This window comes from Oncorhynchus gorbuscha, linkage group LG20, assembly GCF_021184085.1.
Source record: "Oncorhynchus gorbuscha isolate QuinsamMale2020 ecotype Even-year linkage group LG20, OgorEven_v1.0, whole genome shotgun sequence".
In the NCBI taxonomy this organism is placed as follows: Eukaryota; Metazoa; Chordata; class Actinopteri; order Salmoniformes; family Salmonidae; genus Oncorhynchus; species Oncorhynchus gorbuscha.
The window spans coordinates 25469442-25495239 of record NC_060192.1 but is presented as its reverse complement, the minus strand read 5'-3'; the positions used below and the strand labels follow the sequence as shown (position 1 = coordinate 25495239).

At 42.6% G+C, this 25798-nt stretch overlaps 2 protein-coding genes across 3 annotated transcripts; both read left to right on the top strand.

The window, feature by feature from the left end:
• The first annotated feature begins 992 nt into the window (after positions 1-992).
• Positions 993-8666, top strand: LOC124007299 (adenylosuccinate synthetase isozyme 2-like). The gene is made up of 13 exons (XM_046317763.1): positions 993-1280; positions 2317-2419; positions 2513-2581; positions 2696-2746; positions 2840-2906; positions 3160-3267; positions 3400-3481; positions 6930-7056; positions 7155-7309; positions 7451-7575; positions 7751-7848; positions 7975-8124; positions 8231-8666. Exons 1-13 carry the CDS (start codon positions 1056-1058, stop codon positions 8281-8283), a joined length of 1413 nt encoding a protein of 470 aa, XP_046173719.1. The 5' UTR covers positions 993-1055; the 3' UTR covers positions 8284-8666.
• Positions 8667-10315: 1649 nt separating this feature from the next.
• Positions 10316-18855, top strand: LOC124006993 (syntaxin-5-like). 2 transcript variants are annotated; one of them, XM_046317220.1, is made up of 11 exons: positions 10316-10440; positions 12777-13014; positions 14426-14496; positions 14638-14693; positions 14773-14843; positions 14993-15109; positions 15223-15279; positions 15420-15501; positions 16482-16582; positions 16803-16924; positions 17123-18855. In XM_046317220.1, exons 2-11 carry the CDS (start codon positions 12799-12801, stop codon positions 17280-17282), a joined length of 1053 nt encoding a protein of 350 aa, XP_046173176.1. In that variant the 5' UTR covers positions 10316-10440; positions 12777-12798; the 3' UTR covers positions 17283-18855. The 2 variants fall into 2 exon arrangements, with proteins under 2 accessions (XP_046173176.1, XP_046173177.1); XM_046317221.1 differs by having other exon boundaries at positions 10348-10440; positions 12780-13014.
• Positions 18856-25798: the final 6943 nt, after the last annotated feature.

The following is a 25798-nucleotide window of genomic DNA, read 5'->3' as shown; positions in this document are numbered from 1 at the left end:
TTTACGCTGTCACTTTAATAACTCTATCTACATGTACATATTACCTCAACTAACCGGTGCCCCTGCACATTAACTCTGTACCCCCTGTACATAGCCTCTCTATTGTTATTTTACTGCCACTCTTTAGACATTTGTAACTTTTATTTCTTATTCTTACTTTTTGTAGGTATTTTTTTTGTTATTGCATTGTTGGTTAAGGGCTTGTAAGTAAGCATTTCACTGTAAGGTCTACCTACACCTGTTGTGTTCTGCGCATGTGACAAAATTTGATTTGGATATGTTGGCCTGCAAGTAGCCTAGCCTATTAATTTATATGCTAATGTAGCCTTATCCTACCATTTGCCACAATACATATGTTGAAATGATGTTATCTCTGGAGTCATTGCAAATCAATTTGTGCCAACTATTAATGGCTGTGTTTGTTTAGTTAATACAATTGTAAGTTATCATTCGTGATCATAGTCACAGCTCTATCGCAATTGCCAGCTTGTTGTTAGAATGCATTAGATTGACGGTAAAACAAAACAACATTTTTTTCTTCAAGAATATTCAGTTCATATCCATATTATTAATATACGTTCGGTGATTGAAATTCCAGCAACAAAAGCAATGTTACCTGTAAATCTGATGTAGTTATGTACATGCCAAAATTGATTTATTTATAATAACAGCGTTCAAACGAGTTAATTTTACATCAATACATGTCGATTTATCTGGCGAGTTTAATAAAGGCGAATTATATTTTGTCTTGCAACATATTCAAATGAATGTATTATGTCACGGTAGCTCGCAATATTATTTTGATGGAAAACTGAATTTGGATTTTTTTGTCGTTACAAGTTAAGTATATATTCATTCTTAATTCGCTGTATTATGTTATGTAAAAGGGGTTTATTAGGTTTAATGTGTCAAACTCCCCTATTACTACGAGAAAGGGGCTAGTTTTCAGGGCTTGTTGGTGGGTTTTGTATGGACAATACTACGCACGTTTTTTTTAACCAAACCTGGCAACCTTGTTTCCCGCTATTTTTATCTTCCGGATTTAAGCAAGGCTCATGGCAGCAGATAGCACAATGTGTAATGGCCAAGAAACGGCCTCCATGAACGGAGAGCCGTCTTTCAAGCGACATCGGGAGAGTGGACAGGTCGAGTCCCTGCGGATTCCGAAGGAACCTCGGAATAAAGTAACCGTGGTCCTCGGTGCGCAGTGGGGAGACGAGGGAAAGGGGAAAGTGGTTGACCTGCTAGCACTGGACGCGGATTTAGTCTGCCGGTGTCAGGTACGTAGCTACTCTAACTAGCTAGCAAACAAGGCATTTTGAACTTGACAAAAGTACGCCAGTCGTTCTGCTGCGTTGGCTAGGCAAAACCAATTATCGTTAGTGTATATAATATGTAGGAAATGTGCTTACTAGATAACTTTAGCTATTTAGCAACTTATCATGCGAACGTTAGCATTGCTAGCTAAGCATCTTATCTGGTGGTAGTGGGTAACAACCCACAACAACAAATGGGTTATCTAGCTACAGTAAACGAGTGGGTAAAGTTTGGGACGTTTCAACCGGAATCTGTTCCAAAAACTTAGTAAATAATACGGTTGCCAACAAAACGCATACAAAGTTGTATAGTGGGCAGAATACGATACCAGGTAGGGAGTGGGTAAATTTGTTACATTTTTCCGAATAAAACGTGGTGATTGAAAAACGTATCACTCTGGTAGCCTATGGACAAGCTTTAAGTATAAGCTATGTGGTGAGTTGATGCCTATTCGGCAGCTATTTAGCTAGGTGAATTGATCATCCTACTTTATGTGCTGCTTGTTGGCATCCTTGTTAAGTTTTGGACAGATTCCTGTTGGAAAGTTCCACAAATGATCCCCACCCTACAGTAACAATTGCAGTTCGCAAAATGTCTTTTGTCGGCTCCCCTGGTAAAATACTGCCTACATTGGTTTCATTCGACTAGTTTTGACTGGTGAGTAATAAACCGGTATCTTCTGTTAACTACACAAACGTGTCCGTATTTTGTACTAAACTGAAGTTTTATAGCTGTTGAAACAAAGCTTTTCCAATTAACAGGTAGTTACTTATTCACATTTGTCTGTGCTCTGTGATGTAGTTGTAAAATAACCTTATCACCGGTGGGGGTAAAACAAATTCATGCTCTCTGTACTTTCAATGCCTTTTTCCTGAAGGTTGGTAAACAATGTGCAAAAAAATGTTGCCCGTTAACTGGTACTTACACAGTCGTTCACTGTGGGCTGTACTCAATTTCTGCTCCTTCTCTTGTTGTTCATGTAAATGTTGTCTCTTTCAGGGAGGCAACAACGCAGGCCACACAGTGGTGGTGGACTCTGTGGAGTACGACTTCCACTTGCTGCCCAGTGGAGTGCTCAACAAGAAGGCTGTCTCGTTTATTGGTGAGTTGACCCTCTTACACTTCAGCCTCCACGATGTTTTCATTGGTTTGGTTTCCTATTCAAACCATCCGTAACTGAACTGCTCATCCACAGGGAACGGGGTTGTGATACACCTGCCTGGCCTCTTCGAGGAGGCTGAAAAGAACCTGCAGAAAGGCAACGGTGAGTATTGACAATTGAAGAGGCCTGCAGGAAAGATGATGGTGATAAAAAGGATGAAGGAAGTGGATTCCACTGATGACACTTGACCTGCTATTTGTATTTGTCATTGTCCAGGACTGCAAGGATGGGAGACGCGGTTGAAGATATCTGACCGTGCTCACATTGGTAAGACATGGCTGTTTGATTTACATGTATTTGGTCTAGTGTCTTGCAATTCTATGAATGTATGTTTTTTTTTGTGTGTGTATCTGCTTTTAGTGTTCAACTTCCACCAAGCTGTTGATGGGATCCAGGAACAACAGAGACAGCTACAGGCGGGAAACAAGTGTGTGGGTTTTATTGTATGAGGAAGTGATGGTGACTGTTCATAAAGCGTCTCCAATTTGGAGTGCTTATCTGAGACTCTTTGAAGACGACGCCCTGTTCTTCATTTTACTATGTGGTGAAAGTGGTTGTAGCAACAACAACACAATATTGAAGTCATGGTAGCCTTTTAGGGCTACTGCAAAGGCAGTGTTAATAAATGCTGTGGCATTTCTGAATGTCCATTCTTCTGATTTTGATTGATTGTTTTCCAGTTTGGGAACCACCAAAAAGGGCATAGGACCTGCCTATTCTTCCAAAGCTGCTCGCAATGGACTGCGAGTCTGTGACCTTGTGTCTGATTTCACTGTCTTTGCGGAGAAGTTAGTACCAAAATTATTGTTTGTAAGAATGCATGTAATTTACCTGAAATACACTTTTGAACCTTAATGATTTTAATGATCACTAAAAAAGTTGATGTTGATTGGTAGCTGATGGCATTTCTTCGTCCACAGGTTCCGTGTGTTGGCAGGGCAATTCCTGACTATGTACCCCGACCTAAATGTTGACATTGACAATGAGCTGCAACAACTGAAGGTGAAAAGAACACTGCTTTAATGTCCCAATATACACTACGATTCAAAGGTTTTGGGTCACTTTGAAATGACCTTGTTTTTTAAAGAAAAGCAAAAAAGTTGTCCATTAAAAAACATCAAATTGATCAGAAATACAGGGTAGACATTGTTAATGTTGTAAAGGACTATTGTAACTGGAAACGGCTGATTTAAAATTTTATTCTATTTATTTAGTTAAATGGAATATCTACGTAGGCTTACAGAGGCCCATTATCAGCAACCATCACTCCTGTGTTCCAATGGCACATTGTTAGCTGATCCAAGTGTATCATTTTAAAAGGCTATTTAATCATTAGAAAACCCTTTTGCAATTATGTTAGCACAGCTGAAAACTTGTTCTGATTAAAGAAGCAATACAACTGTCCTGGGTTCGATTACAGGCTCAAAATAGCCAGAAACAAAGCCCTTTCTTCTGAAAATCGTCAGTCTATTCTTGTTCTGAGAAATGAAGGCTATTCCATGCTAGAAACTGAAGATCTCGTACTACTCCCTTCACAGAAGAGCACAAACTGGCTTTAACCAGAATAGAAAGAGGAGTAGTGGGAGGCCCTGGTGCACAACTGAGCAAGAGGACAAGTACACTAGTGTCTAGTTTGAGAAATGGAGGCCTCACAAGTCCTTAACTGGCAGCTTCATTAAATAGTACCAGTCTCAACTTCAACAGTGAAGATGCGACTCCGGGATGCTGGCCTTTCAGCTGTGCTAACATAATTGTAAAAGGTTTTTCTAATGATAAAGTAGCCTTTTAAAATGATACACTTGAATTAGCTAACACAACTTGCCATTGGAACACAGAAGTGATGGTTGCTGATAATGGGCCTATGTAGATATTCCATTAAAAATAAATTTGCTGTTTCCAGCTACAATAGTCACTTACAACATTAACAATGTCTACACTGTGTTTCTGATAAAGTTGCTGTTATTTTAATGGACAAAAAAAGCATTTCTTTCAAAAACGAGGACATTTCTACGTGACCCCAAACATTTGAACGGTAGTGTGTTGTGTATTATAGCTAGCTTAATTTAAAAATAAAAAAAATAATAATCTTTGTTCTGAGCCATAAATCACCTGCCCAGGTTGCAGTCAATTCAAATGTTAACGTGAAATGCTTACTTTATTTTACAGGCAAGTCAGTTAAGAACAAATTCTTATTTTCAATGACTGCCTAGGAACCGTGGGTTAACTGCCTGTTCAAGGGCAAAACAACAGATTTTGTACCTTGTCAGCTCGGGGATTTGAACTTGCAACCTTTCGGTTACTAGTCCAATGCTCTAACCACTAGGCTACCCTGCCGCCCTTAACCAACAATGCAGTTCAAGAAATAGTTAAGAAAATATTGCTAAATAAACTAGAGTTGAAAGTAACATTGTAAGATGATATAATTACGAGGCTATATGCAGGGGGTACCAAGTCAATGTGCCGGTTAGTCAAGGTAATATGTAGGTAGGGGTAAAGTGACTATGCATAGATAAACAGCGAGAAGCAGCAGTGTTAAAACAGGGGGGGTGGTCAATGTAAGTAGTCCGGGTGGCTGTTTTATTCATTGTTCAATAGTCTTATGGCTTGGAGGTAGATGCTATTAATGGGCCTTTTGGACCTAGACTTGGCGTTCCGGTACAGCTTGCTGTGTGGTAGCAAAGAGAACAGTCCATGACTACGGTGGCTGGAGTCGTTGACCAAAAAAATTGTGCTTTCCTCTGACACCGCTTAGTGTATAGGTCCTGGATGGCAGGAAGCTTGGCCCCAGTGATGTATTGGTCCATATGCACTAAACTCTAGCGTCTTACCATCGGATGCCGAGCAGTTGCCGTATGAGGGGATGATGCAACTGGTCAGGATGCTCTTGATGGTGCAGTTGTAGGACTTTTTGAGGATCCATGCCAAATATTTTCAGTCTCATGAGGGGAGAAAAGGTGAAGATGGCACGACAACACGACTGTCTTTGGACCATGGTAGTTTGTTGGCGACGTGGACATGACCCTCCTTTTCCTGTAGTCCACAATCATCTCCTTTGTCTGGATCACGTTGAGGGAGAGGTTGTTGTCCGGGCACCACACTGCCAGTTCTCTTGACCTCCTGTTTAGTCCCAGGGACCTTAGCTTAGTGATGAGCTTTGTGGGCCCTATGGTGTTGAACGCTGAGCTGTAGTCAATGAACAGCATTCTCACACAGGTGTTCCTTTTGTCCAGGTGGGAATGGGCAGTGTGGAGTGCGATTGAGATTGCGTCGTCTGTGGATTGGTTTAGGCGGTATGCAAATTGGTGTGGGTCTAGGGTTTCTGGGATGATGGTGTTGATGTGAGCCATGATCAGCCTTTCAGAGCACTTCATGGTGACCGACGTGAGTTCTACTGGGCGGTAGTCATTTCGGCAGGTTACCTTTGCATTCTTGGTGACATGGACTATGGTGGTCTGCTTGAAACATGTAGGTATTAGCTTTGGTCAGGGAGATAGTTGCTGTGAGTACACACCGTGGTAATGCAGAAAATAAATATAGCTTGTGTGGTTGGCTCGCGACACTGGGAAGCTTGCGACTGGGTTTCCCTTTGTAGTCCATAATAGTTTGCAAGCCCTGCCACATCTGGCGAGCGTCAGAGCCGGTGTAGTAGGATTCAATCTTAGTCCTTTATTGACGGTTTGCCTGTTTGATGGTTTGTATGAGGGCATAGCAGGATTTATTTTAAGTGTCTGGATTAGTGTCCCGCTCCTTGAAAGCGGCAACTCTAGCATTTAGCTCGGTACGGATGTTGCCTGTAAATCCATGTCTTCTGGTTGGGATATGTACTTACTGTCACTGTGGGGATGACATCGTCGATGCACTTATTGATGAAGCCAGTGACTGTGGTATACTCCTCAATGCCATTGGATGAATCCCAGAACATATTCCAGTCTGCTGGTAACACAGTCCTGTAGCATCCGTGTCATCTGACCACTTTCGTATTGAGTGAGTCGCTGGTACTTCCTACCTTTGCTTGTTAGCAGGAATTGGGAGGATATAATTATGGTCAGATTTGCCAAATGGAGGGAGAGCTTTATGCATCTGTGTGTGGAGTAAATGTGGTCTAGAGTTATTATAAAAAATGTAAAAATTGTGACACGTGTTATACTGGTAGAAGTTAGGTCAAACAGATTTAAGTTTGCATGCGGATAAAGTCCCTGACCATTTGGAGCGCCGCTTCTGGATGAGTATTTTCTTGTCTGCTTCTGGTTAGGGATGCTAGTCCACTTACCTCTTGTTTGTGCCCAATGAATGTGATCCTGTTCTCTCTACAGACAATTACTGTCTCAATTGAGCTGATTCCATGCAGAACAGCTCTTGTTAGTCTTTCAGGGGGAGCTAGAAAACTTAAGATACTGAGATGTTTCTCTATGTAGGTAGGTGGTCACTTTTTTTCTTCTCTCTTTTCCAGGTGTATGCTGAGAGGTTGCGGCCCCTTGTCACCGATGGGGTGTACTTCATGCACAAGGCCCTCACTGGACCCAGTAAGAAGATTCTGGTGGAGGGAGCCAATGCAGCCCTCTTGGATATTGACTTTGGTGAGAACAGAAGGGTTTGGGGGGGTAAATTATTATGCTATTTAGTGATGGCCATTGGAATATAATTTGAAGGAAATCAAATAATTGGTCTTTTTCAGGCACCTACCCGTTTGTGACATCCTCTAACTGCACTGCTGGGGGGGTGTGCACTGGCCTGGGTGTGCCCCCGTCCTATGTGGGGAGAGTGTATGGTGTGGTCAAGGCCTACACCACCCGGGTGGGCGTTGGCGCTTTCCCCACTGAGCAGGACAATGTGAGTGGATAGTGTTTTGCAGAATTGTCTTAAGTCAGGGGTGTAAACTTACTGTCTAGGAACTATCTCTTCTAGTACTTCATATTTACATTCAGTTTATAGTGAATCCCAGATCTGACTGCTGTGTTGATTGTGGTCCAGGAGATTGGCAACTTGTTACAGTCCAGAGGGAGGGAGTTTGGTGTGACGACGGGCCGGCGGCGCCGCTGTGGCTGGCTTGACTTGATCCTTGTCAGATACGCCCACATGGTCAACGGCTTCACTGCGTAAGGCTCGGTCTCGCCTCCTGCTTGTCCTTCTTCCTGGATGTGTTCCATACTGTATGCATTGTAATTATTGGATCACCGTTCAGTCTGTTGTACTTGTGTATGCCTCCACTATGTTCAATTGCGGTCTATTTATTGCATAACTGTGTTTGACACCACTGTTTCTCTCCGACAGCATCGCTCTGACCAAGCTTGACGTCCTCGACACGCTGCCAGAGATCAAAGTGGGTGTGTCCTACACTGTAGATGATGAATCCCTTCCCAGTTTTCCTGGTAAGTTTCTCCCTGTCTAGGGGGACTTATTTTATACAGTTGCTCTGTTCACGTTACCCTTACACATTTGATTTGGCTTGCCCTGCATGCTGACTCCCATCTTATTCCCTGTCTTTCCCACTGTAGCCAATATGGACATGCTGATGCGGGTGTCAGTGAAGTACGAGACGCTACCTGGATGGTGCTGCAGCACTGAGGATGTGCGGTGCTTTGAGGAGCTGCCCCCTCAGGCACAGAGCTACATCCGCTTCATCGAGGAATTCTTGCAAGTGCCAGGTTAGTCAAGAAACAAGTATTTATGGTGATTAAGCAGCCTTACTGAAAACCAACCTTGTTTTGATAATTGATGATATATTCACCGTGAATTTGATTTTATTTGCAGTGAAATGGGTTGGAGTTGGGAAATCCAGAGAAAGCATGATCAAGCTGTTCTGATCAGTTTGGGAACTGATATCTTTTGGTTTTCTTGCCATTACAACAGCTGATTGGGAGAAGAATGATGTTGAATACTTGGATGACCATAAACCTTGGGTTAAAGTCCCAAAATCTGTGCTGCAGAAAAGCAATAACTTCACCAGCAACGTTATTAGTGAAATGTATAACCTGCATTCTATAGCTTTCTTTTCTTCTGATATGACAATATATTGACCATTATGTTCATCCTCTGTGTGTAATGGACAGACGGGTATTAAATCTTAAACAACTGTGGTAACCATACCAGGCTTTCATCAACCATTTCATTGAAGTAGTAATATGTTTTTACAACTGTTTGGGTTGTTTTTTTGTTTGCTTTCTTTTAAAACAAGATTTTAAAATTACTTCACCGTGCAGTTATTTTTTACACCATCTTTGCTTAAGGGTTGCAATACTAGGCTAATGTTTTTAAGGAGGCCTCATAATTAGGTCTTTGGATGAGCTGGCCTGTTGTACGAAGGAATTATTGTCAGGATTTTAGATTCTAAAGGGATGCTTTTTGAATGCCTTGATTTCCTATTGATCATTAAAACTTCTTCAGGATTGGTGGGTCCCCTGTGGGACGGTTGAGCTAACGCAGGCTAATGCGATTAGCATGAGGCTGTAAGTAACAAACATTTCCCAGGACAGACATATCTGATATTGGCAGAAAGCTTACATTCTTGTTAATCTAACTGCACTGTCCAATTTACAGTAGCTATTTCAGTGAAAGAATACCATGCTATTGTCTGAGGCGATTACACAGTTTTGAACATGGTTATTAATAAACATATTAGGCACATTTGGGCAGTCTTGATACAACATTTTGAACAGAAATGCAATGGTTCATTGAATCAGACTAAAAACTTTGCACATACACTGCCATCTAGTGGCCAATATCCAGATGACACCTGGGCTGGTTAAATTATGGCCTTTCTCTTGCATTTTCAAAGATGATGGTACAAAAAAATACAGTATAAAATATATTGTATTTTACCAGATCTAATGTGTTTTTCCTCCTACATTCCTTTCACATTTCCACAAACTTCAGTGTTTCCTTTCAAATGGTAGCAAGAAAATGCATATCCTTGCTACAGGCAGTTAGATTTGGGTATGTCATTTTAGGCGAAAATATTAAAAAAAAGGGCCGATCCTTAACCTCTTAAGATCAAGAACTTGTGATTGCACACAAACACACCTGCTGATGTTTGGAACCTGGGTGGAACTCCATTTTTAATGTATATACAAATACAAATGTTTTCCATTATTTCTTTCGGTGTAATGAAGTAAACAATATGCTTCTACTCCCCTACAATTATCAATAAAATTCTAAGTGTCATTGCTGTTTTGTTGAATAGTATCATGTGCAAATTCTTCTCTGGAGTATTTGGTCTGCTGTCCAATAAAAGCGGTAATTTCCCTTCCCTCTTTGTCAATGGCCCTGTTCAAGAGGATCATTAGCGTAATGTATAGTTGTTCATATATTGACTGACTTATTGGTCAAATTATGAGCAGTTATTTATGATTCAAGGTTCTTTGAAGGTCAGTCGGCAGTTGTCTGCAATGTGGAACAAGTCCATTTTCAAGACTAGCCGTGTTCTTGACCATCAAATCCATGATGCATTGTGGGTAAATGGTAGCTGACTGAGCGACAAATCTGTTAGAAACACAAGCATTTCGCTACACCCGCAATAACATCTGTTAAGTGTGTATGTGATCAATACAATGTGATTACAATAAGTAGTTATTTATGATGCAATGTGATTTGTAGGCCAGTCAATTGGCTGTTGCCTGCAATGTCGAACAAGCCTTATTTCGGCCCCTTTTTCTCTGGTGTTCATCACCTCTTCGACCTGTGACCAGTCTATACACAGACAACATCACACTGACATTTCACACAAATGAGCCGAGAGCCATTCAAGCTGCAAAGGTCAGGATTTTAGGTTGAATTCTCATAAGGGCTATTCTCTGTTCTCTATTTGAATGATGAATGGACTGGTCTGAATTTGTCCAACTGGGCACCCTTACAACGTAATGCGCTAAACTAGACGTATACGTGGCGCTGACGTCAGCGTTTAGCGGAAGGACCAGTTCCTTCGTAGGCAGTGGAGTGATCAAATAAAGATTATTTATTTACCGGTAAGAGATTGTTGGTATTTGAAACTTGATTATGGCTCGAAAAGATATCCTGATAACACTTGCTTAGTCATGTATCTACTCTGTTTTTGTCGTGCCAATGTTTTATAGCTAACGTTAAGCTTATTCAGCTTTGGAAGACAACGCTAGCTACTTACTAATAGCAGCAGGCTTGTTATGAGTATTGGGCGTATTCGTTTTGCATGGCCCGATTGCTTCGGGTGTACGGGTTGGAACATTTTAAACCATTCCATTGGTCCTTAAGTGAAATCTACACCCACCCTGGGCACCGGGTCATGTGAAATGAACTAGCCCATTTGCCGTTCACTCATCATCCACAAAACCTTTCCATTTTCTGTTAGTGCTAGCGTGTTACATATATTCTCCTACATATGTATAACATTATCAATATTGATGCCGTTTGTCCGATATAATATACTGTAACGACCCTGGGTTTATAAGCGCGGATATCGACTCTACCAGTTGAGCATACTTTTGGTGCACATTCGATAGCGCACTGGCTAGAAAGTCGAGGGTTCGCGCTCCCTGCTTGTTTCATTACAATACTTTACTGGATTCTGAGAGTAACCTGAGCTATTTTGGACTGTTAGGCCAATCACTGAAGCTGGAGACTCATATCTCCCTCACTAGATTTAAGCACCGGCTGTCAGAGCAGCTCACAGATCACTGCACCTGTGCACAGCCCCATACTGTTATTTATTAGCACCCGTCCCGCATCACTACTCTGGACGGTTCTGACTTAGAATATGTGGACAACTACAAATACCTAGGTGTCTGATTAGACTGTAAACTATCCTTCCAGACTCACATGAAGCATCTCCAATCCAAAATTAAATCTAGAATCGGCTTCCTATTTTGCAACAAAGCATACTTCACTCATGCTGCCAAACATACCCTCGTAAAACTGACTATCCTACTGATCCTTGACTTCGGTGATGTCATTTACAAAATAGCCTCCAACACTCTACTCAGCAAATTTGATGCAGAAGAAGATGTGCATCTGTTTTGTCACCAAAGCACCATATACTGTCCACCACTGCGACCTGTATGCTCTAGTCGGCTGGCCCTCGCTACATATTCGTCGCCAGACCCACTGTCTCCAGGTCATCTTGAAGTCTTTGCTAGGTAAAGCCACGCCTATTCTCAGCTCACTGGTCACCATAGCAGCACCCACCCATAGCACGTGCTCCAGGAGGTATCTCCAAAACCAATTCCTCCTTTCTTGTCTGCTTCTGGTTAGGGGTACTAGTCCACTTATCTCTTGTTTGTGCCAAATGAATGTGATCCTGTTCTCTCTACAGTTTTCTGCTGCCAATGACTGGAACGAATTGCAAAAATCACTGAAGCTGTAGACTCAAATCTCCCTCACTAACTTTAAGCACCAGCTGTCAGAGCAGCTCACCGGTCACTGCACCTGTGCATAGCCTATCTGTAAATAGCCCATCCAACTACCTCATCCCCATACTGTTATTTATTATTATTTTTTAGCTCCTTTGCACCCCAGTATCTCTTCTTGCACATTCTTCTTCTGCACATCTATCACTCCAGTGTTTAATTGCTAAATTGTAATTATTTTGCCACTTTGGCCTATTTAGTGCCTTACCTCCCTTATCTTACCTAATTTGCACACACTGTATATAGACATTTTCTATTGTGTTATTGACTGTATGTTTGTTTATTCCATGTGTAACTCTGTTGTAGTTTGTGTCGCGCTGCTTTGCTTTATCTTGGCCAGGTTGCAGTTGTAGATGAGAACTTGTTCTCAACTAACCTACCTGATTAAATAAAGATTAAATAAAAAATTAACTAACAATCAAACATGTGCAAGGCATTCAGTGGATAAACAGCTAGTACCTCAACCAGTATAGGTTTGTTGGATTGTTCATTTTGCAATCCTGGGTTTTGTAGAGTTATTTACCCCAAACATTGGTTATCACATTTTTCATCGACTACTCTGTTCTTTTATCTTTTAGTTAACAAGAGAACACGAAGAAAAGTCTAGAAGTTGAGAAAAGACTAATCTATCAGTGTATTGATTGCTACTCTCAAACCCAGAAAGTTCTTGAAGAGGATGTGTCTCTTTTGCTTTCTTCGCAGAGTGTCTGTATACATTCACACCAGTTGGTCTGTGGGCTTATTCTATCTTCAAGAACTCAAGTGAAACAATCTCCTTGTTGTCTGCCTAGTAGCTACTGTCTCATTTCAGACCCAGGGCTTTCCAGGACAGTTTTTGAGGAGCTTGTCATGTTGAGTACACAAGTGTTTTTGATGGATCTTTAACATTATTCGTACTGAAATCTGACTCCGTTTTCCTCCAGCAGGTGATGTGCCTGAGCATCCATGAACACGCGTCGTCGCCACGGTCCTAGGAACAGCCAGGAAGGGGTGTACCTAGGGCCTGCCCAGACCCAGTCACCGCTGATCCAGTTGCAGGACCCACAACTCACAGCCCCCAGTCCACCGCCACCTGCCCCACTGGGGGACATAAGTAACATGTCGGGCAGGGACCGCACCAATGAGTTCCAGTCAGTCTGCAGGTCACTACAGGGGAGACAGGTGAGCAACATGGAGAGACCGTATGTCTTTTAATAATAATATGTATGTTCTCAATTAGTATTAACTAGCTTTACCAAAATAGATGTGACAGATTAGCACCATAGAGAGATGTTTATTTATTACTGTTATGTACAGTACCACTCAAAAGTTTGGACATAACTACTCTTTCCAGGGTTTTTCTTTATTTTTTACAATTTTCTGCATTGTAGAATAATAGTGAAGACATCAAAACTATGAAATAACACACATGGAATTTTGTAGTAACCAAAAAAGTGTTAAACAAATCCAAATATATTTGAGATTTGTCAAAGTAGCCAGCCTTTGCCTTGATGACAGCATTGTACACTCTTGGCATTCTCTCAACCAGCTTCATGAGGTATAGTCACCTGGAATGCATTTCAATTAACAGGTGTGCCTTGTTAAAAGTTAATTTGTGGAATTTCTTTCCTTCTTAATGTGTTTGAGCCAATCAGTTGTGTTGTGACAAGGTAGGGGGATATACAGAAGATAGCCCTATTTGGTAAAATACCAAGTCCATATTATGACAAGAACAGGTCAAATAAGCAAAGAGAAATGACAGTCCATCATTACTTTAAGACATGAAGGTCAGTTAATCTGTAAAATGTCAAGTATTTTGAAAGTTTCTTAAAGTGCAGTCGCAAAAAACTATCAAGCACTATGATGAAACTGGCTCTCATGAGGACCGCCACAGGAAAGGAAGACCCAGAATTACCTCTGCTGCAGAGAATAAGTTCATTAGAGTTACCAGCCTCAGAAATTGCAGCCCAAATATATGCTTCACAGAGTTCAAGTAACAGACACATCTCAACATCAACTGTTCAGAGGAGACTGTGAATCAGGCCTTCATGGTCGAATTGCTGCAAAGAAACCACTAGTAAAGGACACCAATAATAAGAAGAGTCTTGCTTGGGCCAAGAAACTTGAGCAATGGACGTTAGACCGGTGGAAATCTGTCCTTTGGTCCGATGAGTCCAAATTTGAGTTTTTTTTTAGTTCCAACCGCCTCGTCTTTGTGAGACGCAGATTAGGTGAGCATGTGTGGTTCCTACCGTGAAGCATGGAGGAGGCGGTGTGGGTGTGCTTTGCTGGTGACACTGTCTGTGATCTATTTAGAATTCAAGGCACACTTAACCAGCATGGCTACTGCAGAATTCTGAACAACATGATTCCATATGTGTTATTTCATAGTTTTGATGTCTTCATTATTATTCTACAATGTATAAAATAGTACAAATAAAGAAAAACCCTTGATAGATAGGTGTGTCCAAACTTTTGACTGGTACTGTATGGTTTGAACGAGCACCAACTGTCGAACCAAAATAGTTGTGCTTGACATTTGCACACTGATCAATGTTGGTTGATTGTTCCTTATTCTTTCTGTTTTCTTCAGAATGCGGTCCAGTCCAGCAAGCCAGCCCTCAGTGCCGTCAGACAGCGCAGTGACTTTACACTCATGGCAAAGTTAGGAGCATTACACTGTGTTATTAACATGTTATTGAATGAGAATAGTAGATGATTTTGAGAACGGATACATTTTATGTATAAGCCTTCTATTGGTATCCTTATACTCAACTGTTCGTTATGTTTCATTCTATTTAACAGGAGGATTGGGAAGGACTTGAGTAACACTTTCGCCAAACTGGAAAAACTCACAATACGTAAGGAAGCAACTTTTTGAGTTTTTGCGTCCACAATGTGGTTGTGCATCTGGAACTCACTGACTCTTATCTTGTCTAGTTGCCAAAAGGAAATCTCTTTTTGATGACAAAGCTGTGGAGATTGAGGAGTTAACCTACATTGTTAAACAGGTGAGGAGATATGTATAGTAGATTTAGCTACTTTGTTGTTACTCCACAGAGTTTATATGTACAGGAGGCTGTTCAGGAACACTTTATTAGATGACCGTTGGGATGTGAAAGTAAAAGCAAGCTGTCTGTTTTTTCTTTTCTTTGTCCAGGACATAAACAGTCTGAATAAACAGATAGCACAGCTGCAGGGTCTTGTGCGCTCCAGACAGAGTCAGAATGGCAAACACCTACAGACACATTCCAACACCATCGTTGTCTCCCTCCAGGTAACTTCCGTGCTCTGACATTCTGATACGTCCATTGGTTTTATCCAATGAAGAATAGTGCATGTCACTTTTCCATGTAGCGTTCATTTTATAACAGCCCTTTTCTGTTCTAGTCCAAACTGGCATCAATGTCAAACGACTTCAAGTCGGTGCTGGAGGTCAGGACAGAGGTAAGACAGACACACATCTTTCACAGTAAATATTTTGACCAGACTAGTTTTGATTGGATGTTCCATGTATATTTGTTGATTTATAAACCGTTTTATACAGATTTTCTTCTCAACTCCCCCACACTCTTTTCCCTCTGCAGAACCTCAAAGAGCAGAAGAGTAGAAGGGATCAATTTTCTCAAGCCCCAGCATCCTCCTCCCATCTACATGCCAGCAACTTCGGTGAGATAAACTATTATCAGCTCCACAGTACAAAACAAGCACTAAAAAGTACAACCTGACCTCTCTCTCTCCCCTTCTCTCTCTCTCCTCCCTTCTCTCTCCCCCCTCTCTCTCTCTCTCTCTCTCTCTCTCTCCCCCTTCTCTCTCTCTCTCTCTCTCTCTCTCTCTCTCTCTCTCTCTCTCTCTCTCTCTCTCTCTCTCTCTCTCTCTCTCTCTCTCTCTCTCTCTCTCTCTCTCTCTCTCTCTCTCTCTCTCTCTCTCTCTCTCTCTCTCTCTCTCTCTCTCTCTCTCTCTCTCTCTCTCTCTCTCTCTCTCTCTCTCTCTCTCTCTCTCTCTCTCTCTCTCTCTCTCTCTCTCTCTCTCTCTCTCTCTCTCTCTCTCTCTCCCTCTCTCTCTCTCTCTCTCTCTCTCTCTCTCCCTCTCTCTCTCTCTCTCTCTCTCTCTCTCTCTCTCTCTCTCTCTCTCTCTCTCTCCCCCTTCTCTCTCTCTCTCTCCTCTCTCTCTCTCTCTCCCCCTTCTCTCTCTCTCTCTCTCTCTTCTCTCTCTCTCTCTCTCTCTCTCTCTCTCTCTCTCTCTCTCTCTCTCTCTCTCTCTCTCTCTCTCTCTCTCTCTCTCTCTCTCTCTCCCTCTCTCTCTCTCTCTCCCCCTCTCTCTCTCTCTCTCTCTCTCTCTCTCTCTCTCTCTCTCTCTCTCTCTCTCTCTCTCTCTCTCTCTCTCTCTCTCTCTCTCTCTCTCTCTCTCTCTCTCTCTCTCTCTCTCTCTCTCTCTCTCTCTCTCTCTCTCTCTCTCTCTCTCTCTCTCTCTCTCTCTCTCTCTCTCTCTCTCTCTTCTCTCTCTCTCTCTCTCTCTCTCTCTCTCTCTCTCTCTCTCTCTCTCTCTCTCTCTCTCTCTCTCTCTCTCTCTCTCTCTCTCTCTCTCTCTCTCTCTCCTCCTCTCTCTCCTCCCTTCTCTCTCTCTCTCACACTCACTCTCTCTTGCAGGTAACTCATTGTTAATGCAGGACGACTCTAAAAGGACAGCTGAAGTCTCTATAGACATGGACTTCCGTGCCAGCCAACAGCTGCAGCTTGTCAATGAACAGGTATTACCTCCAATCCTCTTGATGATGAGAAGCATTATAATGATTGTGACAATAACAGTGACATTTAAAACACACTTTGACTCAGTGTCCTCATTCGATACAAATGCTTTTATTGACTGAGACTTGTTTCTGGGGTCATGTGTCAATCAATAATACTGTTTGTTGCTTAATAATTTGCATTCATTCTAAGTGGTGTCACTCTTATGGTGTGTTTGTATAGGACTCGTACATCCAGAGCCGTTCAGACACCATGCAGAACATAGAGACCACCATCGTAGAGCTGGGCTCCATCTTCCAGCAGCTGGCCCACATGGTGAAGGAGCAGGAGGAGACAGTGCAGAGGTGAGGGAGACATGAAGAGAGAGCCAGAGATGATCAAGCCACTAGTTAAGATGCTTTTCCCCTGATATACCATTGTTGTTCTGATGTTTTGTTGAGCTTGCATATCCAGCAATGATCAGACAGGGCATGCAGTGGTAAGCCGGTTAATGAAACCTCTTACACTCATTGACTTCCCATTTCCCATCCTCTTTCCTGCAGAATTGATGCCAATGTGGAGGACACCCAGCTCAACGTGGACATGGCACACTCCGAGATCCTCAAGTACTTTCAGTCCGTCTCATCCAACCGCTGGCTCATGGTCAAAATCTTCCTCGTCCTCATAGTCTTCTTCATCGTCTTTGTGGTCTTCTTTGCTTGAGGAGCAGGGGGGCACTTGGCTAAGGATGGGAGAGGGAGGGATAGGCTGGAGGAGAGCAGTTTCTCCTTTATGTTTCATACTTTCTCTCCTTGTGGTTTAAAGAAAATACCACTGCTAACACACAATTCTGCATATGTTAAGATGTGGTTATGTTGATAATGAATAATTGTATGGTAGAAAGAAGTTGAAAAATATGATTATTCTTATTACCATCCATTAAATGGAGTAAATAGATGAAATCTATGATGCACGGTAGAAGACTATAGCAGTTGGATTGAAACTCTCTTCTGTTGTCTTCATGTGTTCTTTCTGTAATTTGTAGAAAACATTCCTACTTCTTGAAGGACAGGGTCAATCCAAAGATAAATTGAGTCGGAATAGGAAACTGGTAGATTCATTTGGCCTTAAAAGACCTGTATGCTGAATCTCTGAGGGACGTTACTCCTCACAATGCACCTCACTGCCAGCAGTAATACCTCCATTAGGATGTTAGGGCTGATTGACAAGGCCATGTGAATGACCTCTGACCTTCAATCTCTTCTTTGATGGTTAGGAAAGCTGATGGGAAATGTTTGGCCACTCTTAACCTAAACTGTACGTGCGTTGTGTTCCACAATGATATCATGCACATGAAAGGACATCCATCATGACAGTCAACTTGCCGTGGTTGACCTGAGATAGATGATCGTACTGTGTAAGTGAAGCATTTCCAGTACTTCATGACAGTCAACTTGCCGTGGTTGACCTGAGATAGATGATCGTACTGTGTAAGTGAAGCATTGCCAGTACTTCATGACAGTCAACTTGTCGTGGTCGACCTGAGATAGATGAATGTACTGTGTAAGTGAAGCATTGCCAGTACTTCATGACAGTCAACTTGTCGTGGTCGACCTGAGATAGATGAATGTACTGTGTAAGTGAAGCATTGCCAGTACTGCTGGTGCTTTTATTTTCTCTAGTCAGATACTGAACTGTATGTGCACAACTGCTTTGCCTTTTACAGCTACCATAGAATATCTTTGAATTAAGATACATTATTTTCAATAAACTGGTTATTTAAATTATGTTCAATCAGAGTCTGCACATAACACCAAATGAGTGGTGTTTTACAGACAGATGTTCTACATTTTTCACCCCCTGCCTCTCCCCTAATACCCACCCACATCACACACACACACACTTCATAAATGTTCAATGTTCACACATTTTCTGGGACTAAATCTCTGTTTTATCTATGTCTCTGAGGTATCTGTAAAGGTAAATTAATTGTAATTCAAATTTGTTATGTCTCTCCTTTTTGTTCAAGAGAATGACTTGGAGACACCAAAAAAATATTCAAATATACAAACTCATCTGCTAAGCTAATATTCTGGAACCCAGAAATATTGGAATGGACATTTTTTTAAAAACTGTTTCACACATTTGCTCTCCTCTGTCTCTGGATATCTTGGAGGAAGTATTGTAGGTCACTGCTAATTTTATTGATACCCCTAATTTCTGTATTTTATCATAAGCTTTTGTTGTAGAAACTGCAAATGTGTAAGCAAAAATTAAAAATCATTGTAAAAGTTTAGTTCTTCATTGTCAACAGGAATGTGTTTGTTTTAGTGTCGTCACCACCACTGACATATAGGGTTATTGTTCCAACTTTAGGGTTGATTCTAAATTAGTCAAACAGTTGCTTTGCATTCTTTGGAAGCTGAACAGTTTATTTACATAGCCTTGTTTTTCAGAATAATGAAATCTTCCATTAAGAAACAGAACATATACAGGTTCTTCAGGAAGTATTCATACCCCTGGACTTATTCCACATTTTGATATGTTACAACCTAAATACAACAGTTTTTTCCCCCCTCAGCCATCCACACACACACACAATACCTCATAATGACAAAGTGAAAACATGTTTTCAGACATTTTACCAAATGTTGTTGAGAATGAAATACAGAAATATCTCATTTATATAAGTATTCACACCCCTGAGTCAATACTTTGTAGAAGCACCTTTGGCGGCGATTACAGCTTTGAGTCGTCTTGGGCATGTCTATCGGCTGCACATCTGGATTTGGGGATTTTCTCCATTCTTCCTTACAGATTTTCTCAAGCTCTCTTAAGTTAGTTGGGGAGCGGCGTTGAACAGCAATGTTCAAGTCTTTCCACAGATTTTCAATGGAATTGAAGTCTGGGCTCTGGCTGGGCCACTCAAGGACTTCACTTTCTTGTTCTGATGCCATTCCGGCATTGCATTGGCTGTATGCTTAGGGTCATTATCCTGTTGGAATGTAAATCTTCGCCCCAGTCTAAGGTCGTTTGCACTCTGAAGCAGGTTCTCATCAAGGGTTGGCCTCTATTAACTGTGTACAGAAGCGTGTGTCTAAATTCTAATCCGCTGTTAATAGAACTCTCTGTGAGCCCCTTATTGATGTGATCAGCATTTCCCCTGTCACTGGCAGCTTAACGTGCCTTGATTCAGTTTGGAAATAACTGCCACCGTCTGAGCAGAAGCACAGTCGCCATCTCCAGTTTATTTATTAGGGGGATTTTAGAATAGAAATAAATAACATTTTAGTAGCCAAACCACCACATGTACAGGGTTAAGGTCAAATCATGACTACATTAAAAACAACAAAACACACAAAGTCTCGGAAGCGAACCAGAGGTCTCATTTGTCTGTGCAGGAGTGATGGGAGCAGAGTGTCCACTCGTGGGCACAGGGGGCTCAGTCTGTGGTAGGGGGCTGTCCCTCTGATGCACGAGATGAAGGCAGAGAAATGGAGGGAAACGACGTGGGCACGGGGTATACAGTCTGTGGCTCTAGGGAACCATGCAGTGGCACAGGAGAGACTGGGTGAGTGGGCCACCTCGAGCCCTGTCTGCGGGGCCTGGACGTGTGTGTGGAGGGAGGGTTTGTGGGGCTTCCTGGGGTTAGAGGCCCGTCTGTATGGGGCTAACCTGTCCAGGTGCAGTGCCAATTTTCTCCCCCCGGGAGACAGCTGGATCCAGTACACCACCTCTCCCATCCTCACCAGGACCCTGCAGGGTCCCACCAGTGACTGTCCTGCTTGGGGCATTGTCCTTTCTTTCTCAGGGGGCTGAAGACCCAGATCAGCTCCCCAGCCTCAAAGTGCGTTCAACAGCTGTTCTCTCTGCTGATGATGTGGGCTGTCTCCTGGCGTACCCCGGCCCCGGGGGGACGGCAGGGTTGTCACGGGGCCGACCAAGTAGCATGAGTAGGGCATGAGTAGGACAGGCTTGCGAAGGTGGAATCATGGACAGCGGAGAAGCACGTCAAGAGAACCACGGGCAGATGTTTTTCCTAGTCACGCTGTGTTTGGCAGAGATTATTAAAACCCTCCACGAAACGATTGCTTTGTGGGTGAAGTGGCGTCATACTGATCTTGTGCAAACCCAGCCTCTCACACATGGTGGCAAACAGATGGTTTCTGCCTTGGCTGCTGTAAATTGATTCAACAGTGGCTTGTTTGCTCTCTCTCTCTCTCTCTCTCTCTCTCTCTCTCTCTCTCTCTCTCTCTCTCTCTCTCTCTCTCTCTCTCTCTCTCTCTCTCTCTCTCTCTCTCCCTCTCTCTCTCTCTCTCTCTCTCTCTCTCTCTCTCTCTCTCTCTCTCTCTCTCTCTCTCTCTCTCTCTCTCTCTCTCTCTCTCTCTCTCTCTCTCTCTCTCTCTCTCTCTCTCCTCTCTCTCTCTCTCTCTCTCTCTCTCTCTCTCTCTCTCTCTCTCTCTCTCTCTCTCTCTCTCTCTCTCTCTCTCTCTCTCTCTCTCTCTCTCTCTCTCTCCCTCTCTCTCTCTCTCTCTCTCTCTCTCTCTCCTCCCTCTTACCCTTGTTTAAAAGCCTTTCTGGATAAGATGCGATTAAATGAAAGTGTAAAGTTCCTAGGCATATCGATTACAGTATAAGAGTGTGCTGGTGGTTTGCAGGTGGTGTGTTGGACCTATGGGGAAACGTCTTTCAGCCTCAGTCAGCTACCATACATGGCCACAATTCTGTAATGTCATGCACTGAACACTGTATGGACTGGAGGAATAAGAGAAAACCATAGTAAAATGTATTTGTTGGATACGGACTGTAATGTTTTTGTAATGTCACTGGCAAGCTTAAATTTGATAGAAATGGTGAAATGAAGTCTCTGAGTGTGAGAACATGTATGAGAACATTATCACAAGTTATATGAGACGACCAACCTACACGGCAGTTACTAAGTTGTTGTACTTTTTTTGCTAAGGCGCCTTGTAACAATATTTGACTTCTTGTTATCAGTGCACTGTGGCAAGCCCGTCTTCCACTAAATGGGACAAAATTGCAGACGCTTGCAAACAAATCCATTTCCAGACCCAGAAGTCCATGCATCATCAAAAATGGCAGAAAGGGGGCTTAGATGTAAAAAGGCCCTAATTGAAAAAAGTGCTCATGATGGAAGTCAAGTCATCATCCACCTCTTCTTTACTTCTCACATCCCTCCCTTTCCTCGTTTCTCCCCTCGCCACCAACCCACTCTCTCCTTTTCACATGTAATTGCCGGTCAATTTGCCATCAGTTAAATCAATGTAGACATTTCATCCCAATGGAGCTTGTTTTTCACTCCATTGCCCATCCCTTGTAAATCTGCCCCTTATCTCTCTGATCAACTCTCTCTTCATCTCTCTCTCTCTCTCTGTATTCTTGCTGCTTCGTCTCGCTTGTCTTTGTTTAGGTAAACATCTTGCCAAGACAAAGAATACTAAGAAACCAAGGAGGAGGAGAACAAATGAGAATCCTGAGTCCTGCAGTCATCTCTGAGGGAACATATAAGTAAGGACTTTTACCTTTTCTTATCTTTTCCTCGTAGAAATGACAAGGTAAGTTGCAATGGTGTTGATGACAACAAAAATGGTGTTTGACACTATTGACATTTTGAGAATCATTTTTTATTCATTGAAAAAAAAAAGGATCTTCCAATTCAGTTATTATTTCCATGCTGATGTCTTGAAATGAATCAGGGGCTGTGACAAATCTGTCAGCAATACATCACTATTTCTACACCATTGAATCTCTAGAGTTTATTGAAGGGTGTCTATATTGATTGATGCTCTTCTGTCCACCAGTTGGCTCAAGGCAATTCTAACAATTCTAACACTTTAGTTTCACCCCTTCCCTCTTCTGTACTTTCATCGTCAAATGTCCCGTTTCCACTCAGACCAGATATTCTGATTCTTGTCAGCACTTGATTCATTATTCTATATTCCTGTCTGTTTCCTTGTCTGAGTAATCAGTTCCTCTTTTATGTTTACTTCAAGATTCTCAGTATATGCAGTATATCTCCTGTATGCCTCTGTCTGTGTTTGGCCTTGATTTACCGACTCCCAGCCCTCTGAGTAATACGACTCCTGTTTCATAGCAGTTGGACTCAGTTCAGTTTTTTTTTGTGAGCAAAGGGGATCTGTAGGCTCTCTCACAGATTGAATTGACGAAGCTGAATGTGTCTCAAAGTTCCTTTGGTGGGTGTATATAGCTAATCAAATGATCCTTGTCTGCCAGTGCACCAGTAGTACAGTATAGAAGAAAGATTGGTATAACTTCCAAGAATTTTCTTGATAGACTGTCTTATCATTTGCATGCAAGTATTATATTTATGCTTATTTTGCCTTAAAACAGTTTCATTTAACATAGTGTACATTGATTAAATGACTACAGTATATGCAGTGACAAAGGAAGAGACTGCCCTGGGAAGCTGATCTGGCCAGTGAGAGAGGGAGAACGTTTATGTTTTCCTGTCAAAGCCTTGTTTAACTGAGTAGGGGACTAATATATTTCATACTCACTGACAATGATGGCAATAGGCCCAGAATTAACAGTGTATAGGTACATCAGTTAATTGCAAACTGGGCTTTTTGATCTTAGAGACTCCTTCTCTGACAAACAGGGCCACTCTGAGGAATACAGTCTCTGAAGGTGTCTCATGCTTCATCCAGATTTCCTCAGAGGGGTCTTTTTGGTTAGTGAGACCAAGCTAAGAGTCCATTAGGGAATTTAGGATTTGAATCATACACTCTTAGAAAAGGGCTCCAAAAGAGTTATCCAGCTGTCCCCATAGGAGAACCCTTTTCGGTTCCAGGTAGAACCATTTTCAGTTCCGTGTAGAACCCTCTGTGAAAAGGGTTCTACATGAAACCCAAAGGGGTTCTACCTGGAGCAAAAAAGTGTTATTCAAATGGTTCTCCTATGGGGACAGCCGAATAACCTATTTAGGTTCTAGATAACACCTTTTTTTGGAAGAGTGTACGAGAACACAGTACAGAATTTTCATTCCCTCAAAATATAGTAACATTTATTCCAATTCAATATTTAAACACCTCATTAGTCAAATACATTTTGTTTACTCAATCATCAGTTAATTGACATTGATTTGAGCCAACAGTGAGAGAGAGACAGAAAGAGAGAGAGTGCTAATGGTGATTTAGATGCACTATTGTAAAGTGGCTGTTCCACTGGATGTCATAAGGTGAATGCACCAATTTGTAAGTCGCTCTGGATAAGAGCGTCTGCTAAATGACTTAAATGTATGTAAATGTAATGTAAATGTAAATGATTAAAGTGCATGTCAATGGTGATCTTGTTGTTGCTGTCACACCAAAACAGTCTGGTATTGTCATGAACAATAAAACAGCATTGGTCATGCGTAGAAGTCCATATTTGAAGTGTATAAAGTTGATGAAGCGACTGTAGGTTTGGTAAATTGTGTCAGTCCCATTCCTGATGCCCTCTCCTTACGGTTGTGAAATTCCAACCAATTTCACCCATTCTGTTTGGTGCTGCGATAGCAATAACATCTATTTTATACAGCATAGTTCTGAAAAATAGTTAAAGGTATTCTAGATACCTAATATGCTACCTGGCAGCTGTATGTGTAGAAAGTCCAACTGTAGTACAAAATACATACCTCATACATTTCAAATGTTTCATTAGCTGTGTGGATGCAGAAATAAACTGCCACTCCTCAAGTTGGTTTGGAGAGGAAGTAGTATGGAAAAATATATATACACAGGAAAGATAGGAGGGTGGTAAGAATTAAGATCACTTTATTGGCCAATTGCACACAAGGTCCAACCAAAATGTAACTTCCACTTTTAACCCAAAAACACATCAAGGTTTTGGGAGAGGTGCAGGGGGCTGCCACATTGGGAGCTGTTGTGTGGGGTTAAGTGCCTTGCAACCCTCCAATTGCCGGCTCACTTCTCGACAGATTTTTTCCGTCAGACCTGGGATTTGAACTGGCAATCCTCCTGTTACTGGCCAGCCTCTCTAACCACTAGGCTACCTGCCACCCCTCCTCTCTAACCACTAGGCTACCTGCCGCCCCTCCTCTCTAACCACTAGGCTACCTGCCGCCCCTCCTCTCTAACCACTAGGCTACCTGCCGCCCCTCCTCTCTAACCACTAGGCTACCTGCCCCCTCCTCTCTAACCCCCTCCTCTCTAACCACTAGGCTACCTGCCGCCCCTCCTCTCTAACCACTAGGCTACCTGCCGCCCCTCCTCTCTAACCACTAGGCTACCTGCCGCGCCTCCTCTCTAACCACCAGGCCTCCTCTCTAACCACCAGGCCCTCCTCTCTACCTGCCGCCCCTCCTCTCTAACCACTAGGCTACCTGCCGCCCCTCCTCTCTAACCACTAGGCTACCTGCCGCCCCTCCTCTCTAACCACTAGGCTACCTGCCGCCCCTCCTCTCTAACCACTAGGCTACCTGCCGCCCCTCCTCTCTAACCACTAGGCTACCTGCTACCTGCCGCCCCTCCTCTCTAACCCCCCCCCCCCATCACATCTTTGATTGGGATATTCTGGGAGCTCACTCCCATCAACTGCATAGCCCTGGGAAGTATAACCACAACCTTACTGCTGCACACACACAAATGACAACACACCACACACAGCAGCAGCAGTTCCAGGGTGCGGCTGGGTTCTTTGACGGGCTCTGCTGAGGGTAGCAGAGGGAGGGGGAGCCTGTTGCCCATTGCGGAGTCGGCAGTGTAACGCCAGCAGACCTCGTAAACTCCACTAGAGGAATTGATCCTGGCACTGTCAGACTGAGACACGGATGCTCTGCTACTCATACCCATAGAGAGAGCTACACGACTACAGTATATTGTAGGAGTATGAAAAAGTGTTACACTGTATGTCTGAATAGTGGAATTGCTCACTATCACACATACATGATGTAGCCTACACCACAATGTTGATACCAGTGGAGGCTGCTGAGGGGAGGACGGCTCATAATAATGTCCGGAATGGAGCAAATGGAACGGCATCAAACACATGGAAACCATGTGGTTTATGTTGTTGATACCTTTCCACCTATTCCAGGTGCCCTTCCTCCCCAAATAAGGTGCCACCAAAAGCCTGTGTCCGATTTCCACAAGAGACACTGTTAGTCCCTACCCTCCTCTCCACTTATTGCCTTGAAGAAACTGAGTGATCCAAATCAGGGTAGAGGAAACAAAAAATAAGCAATAAGCTAATTCTAA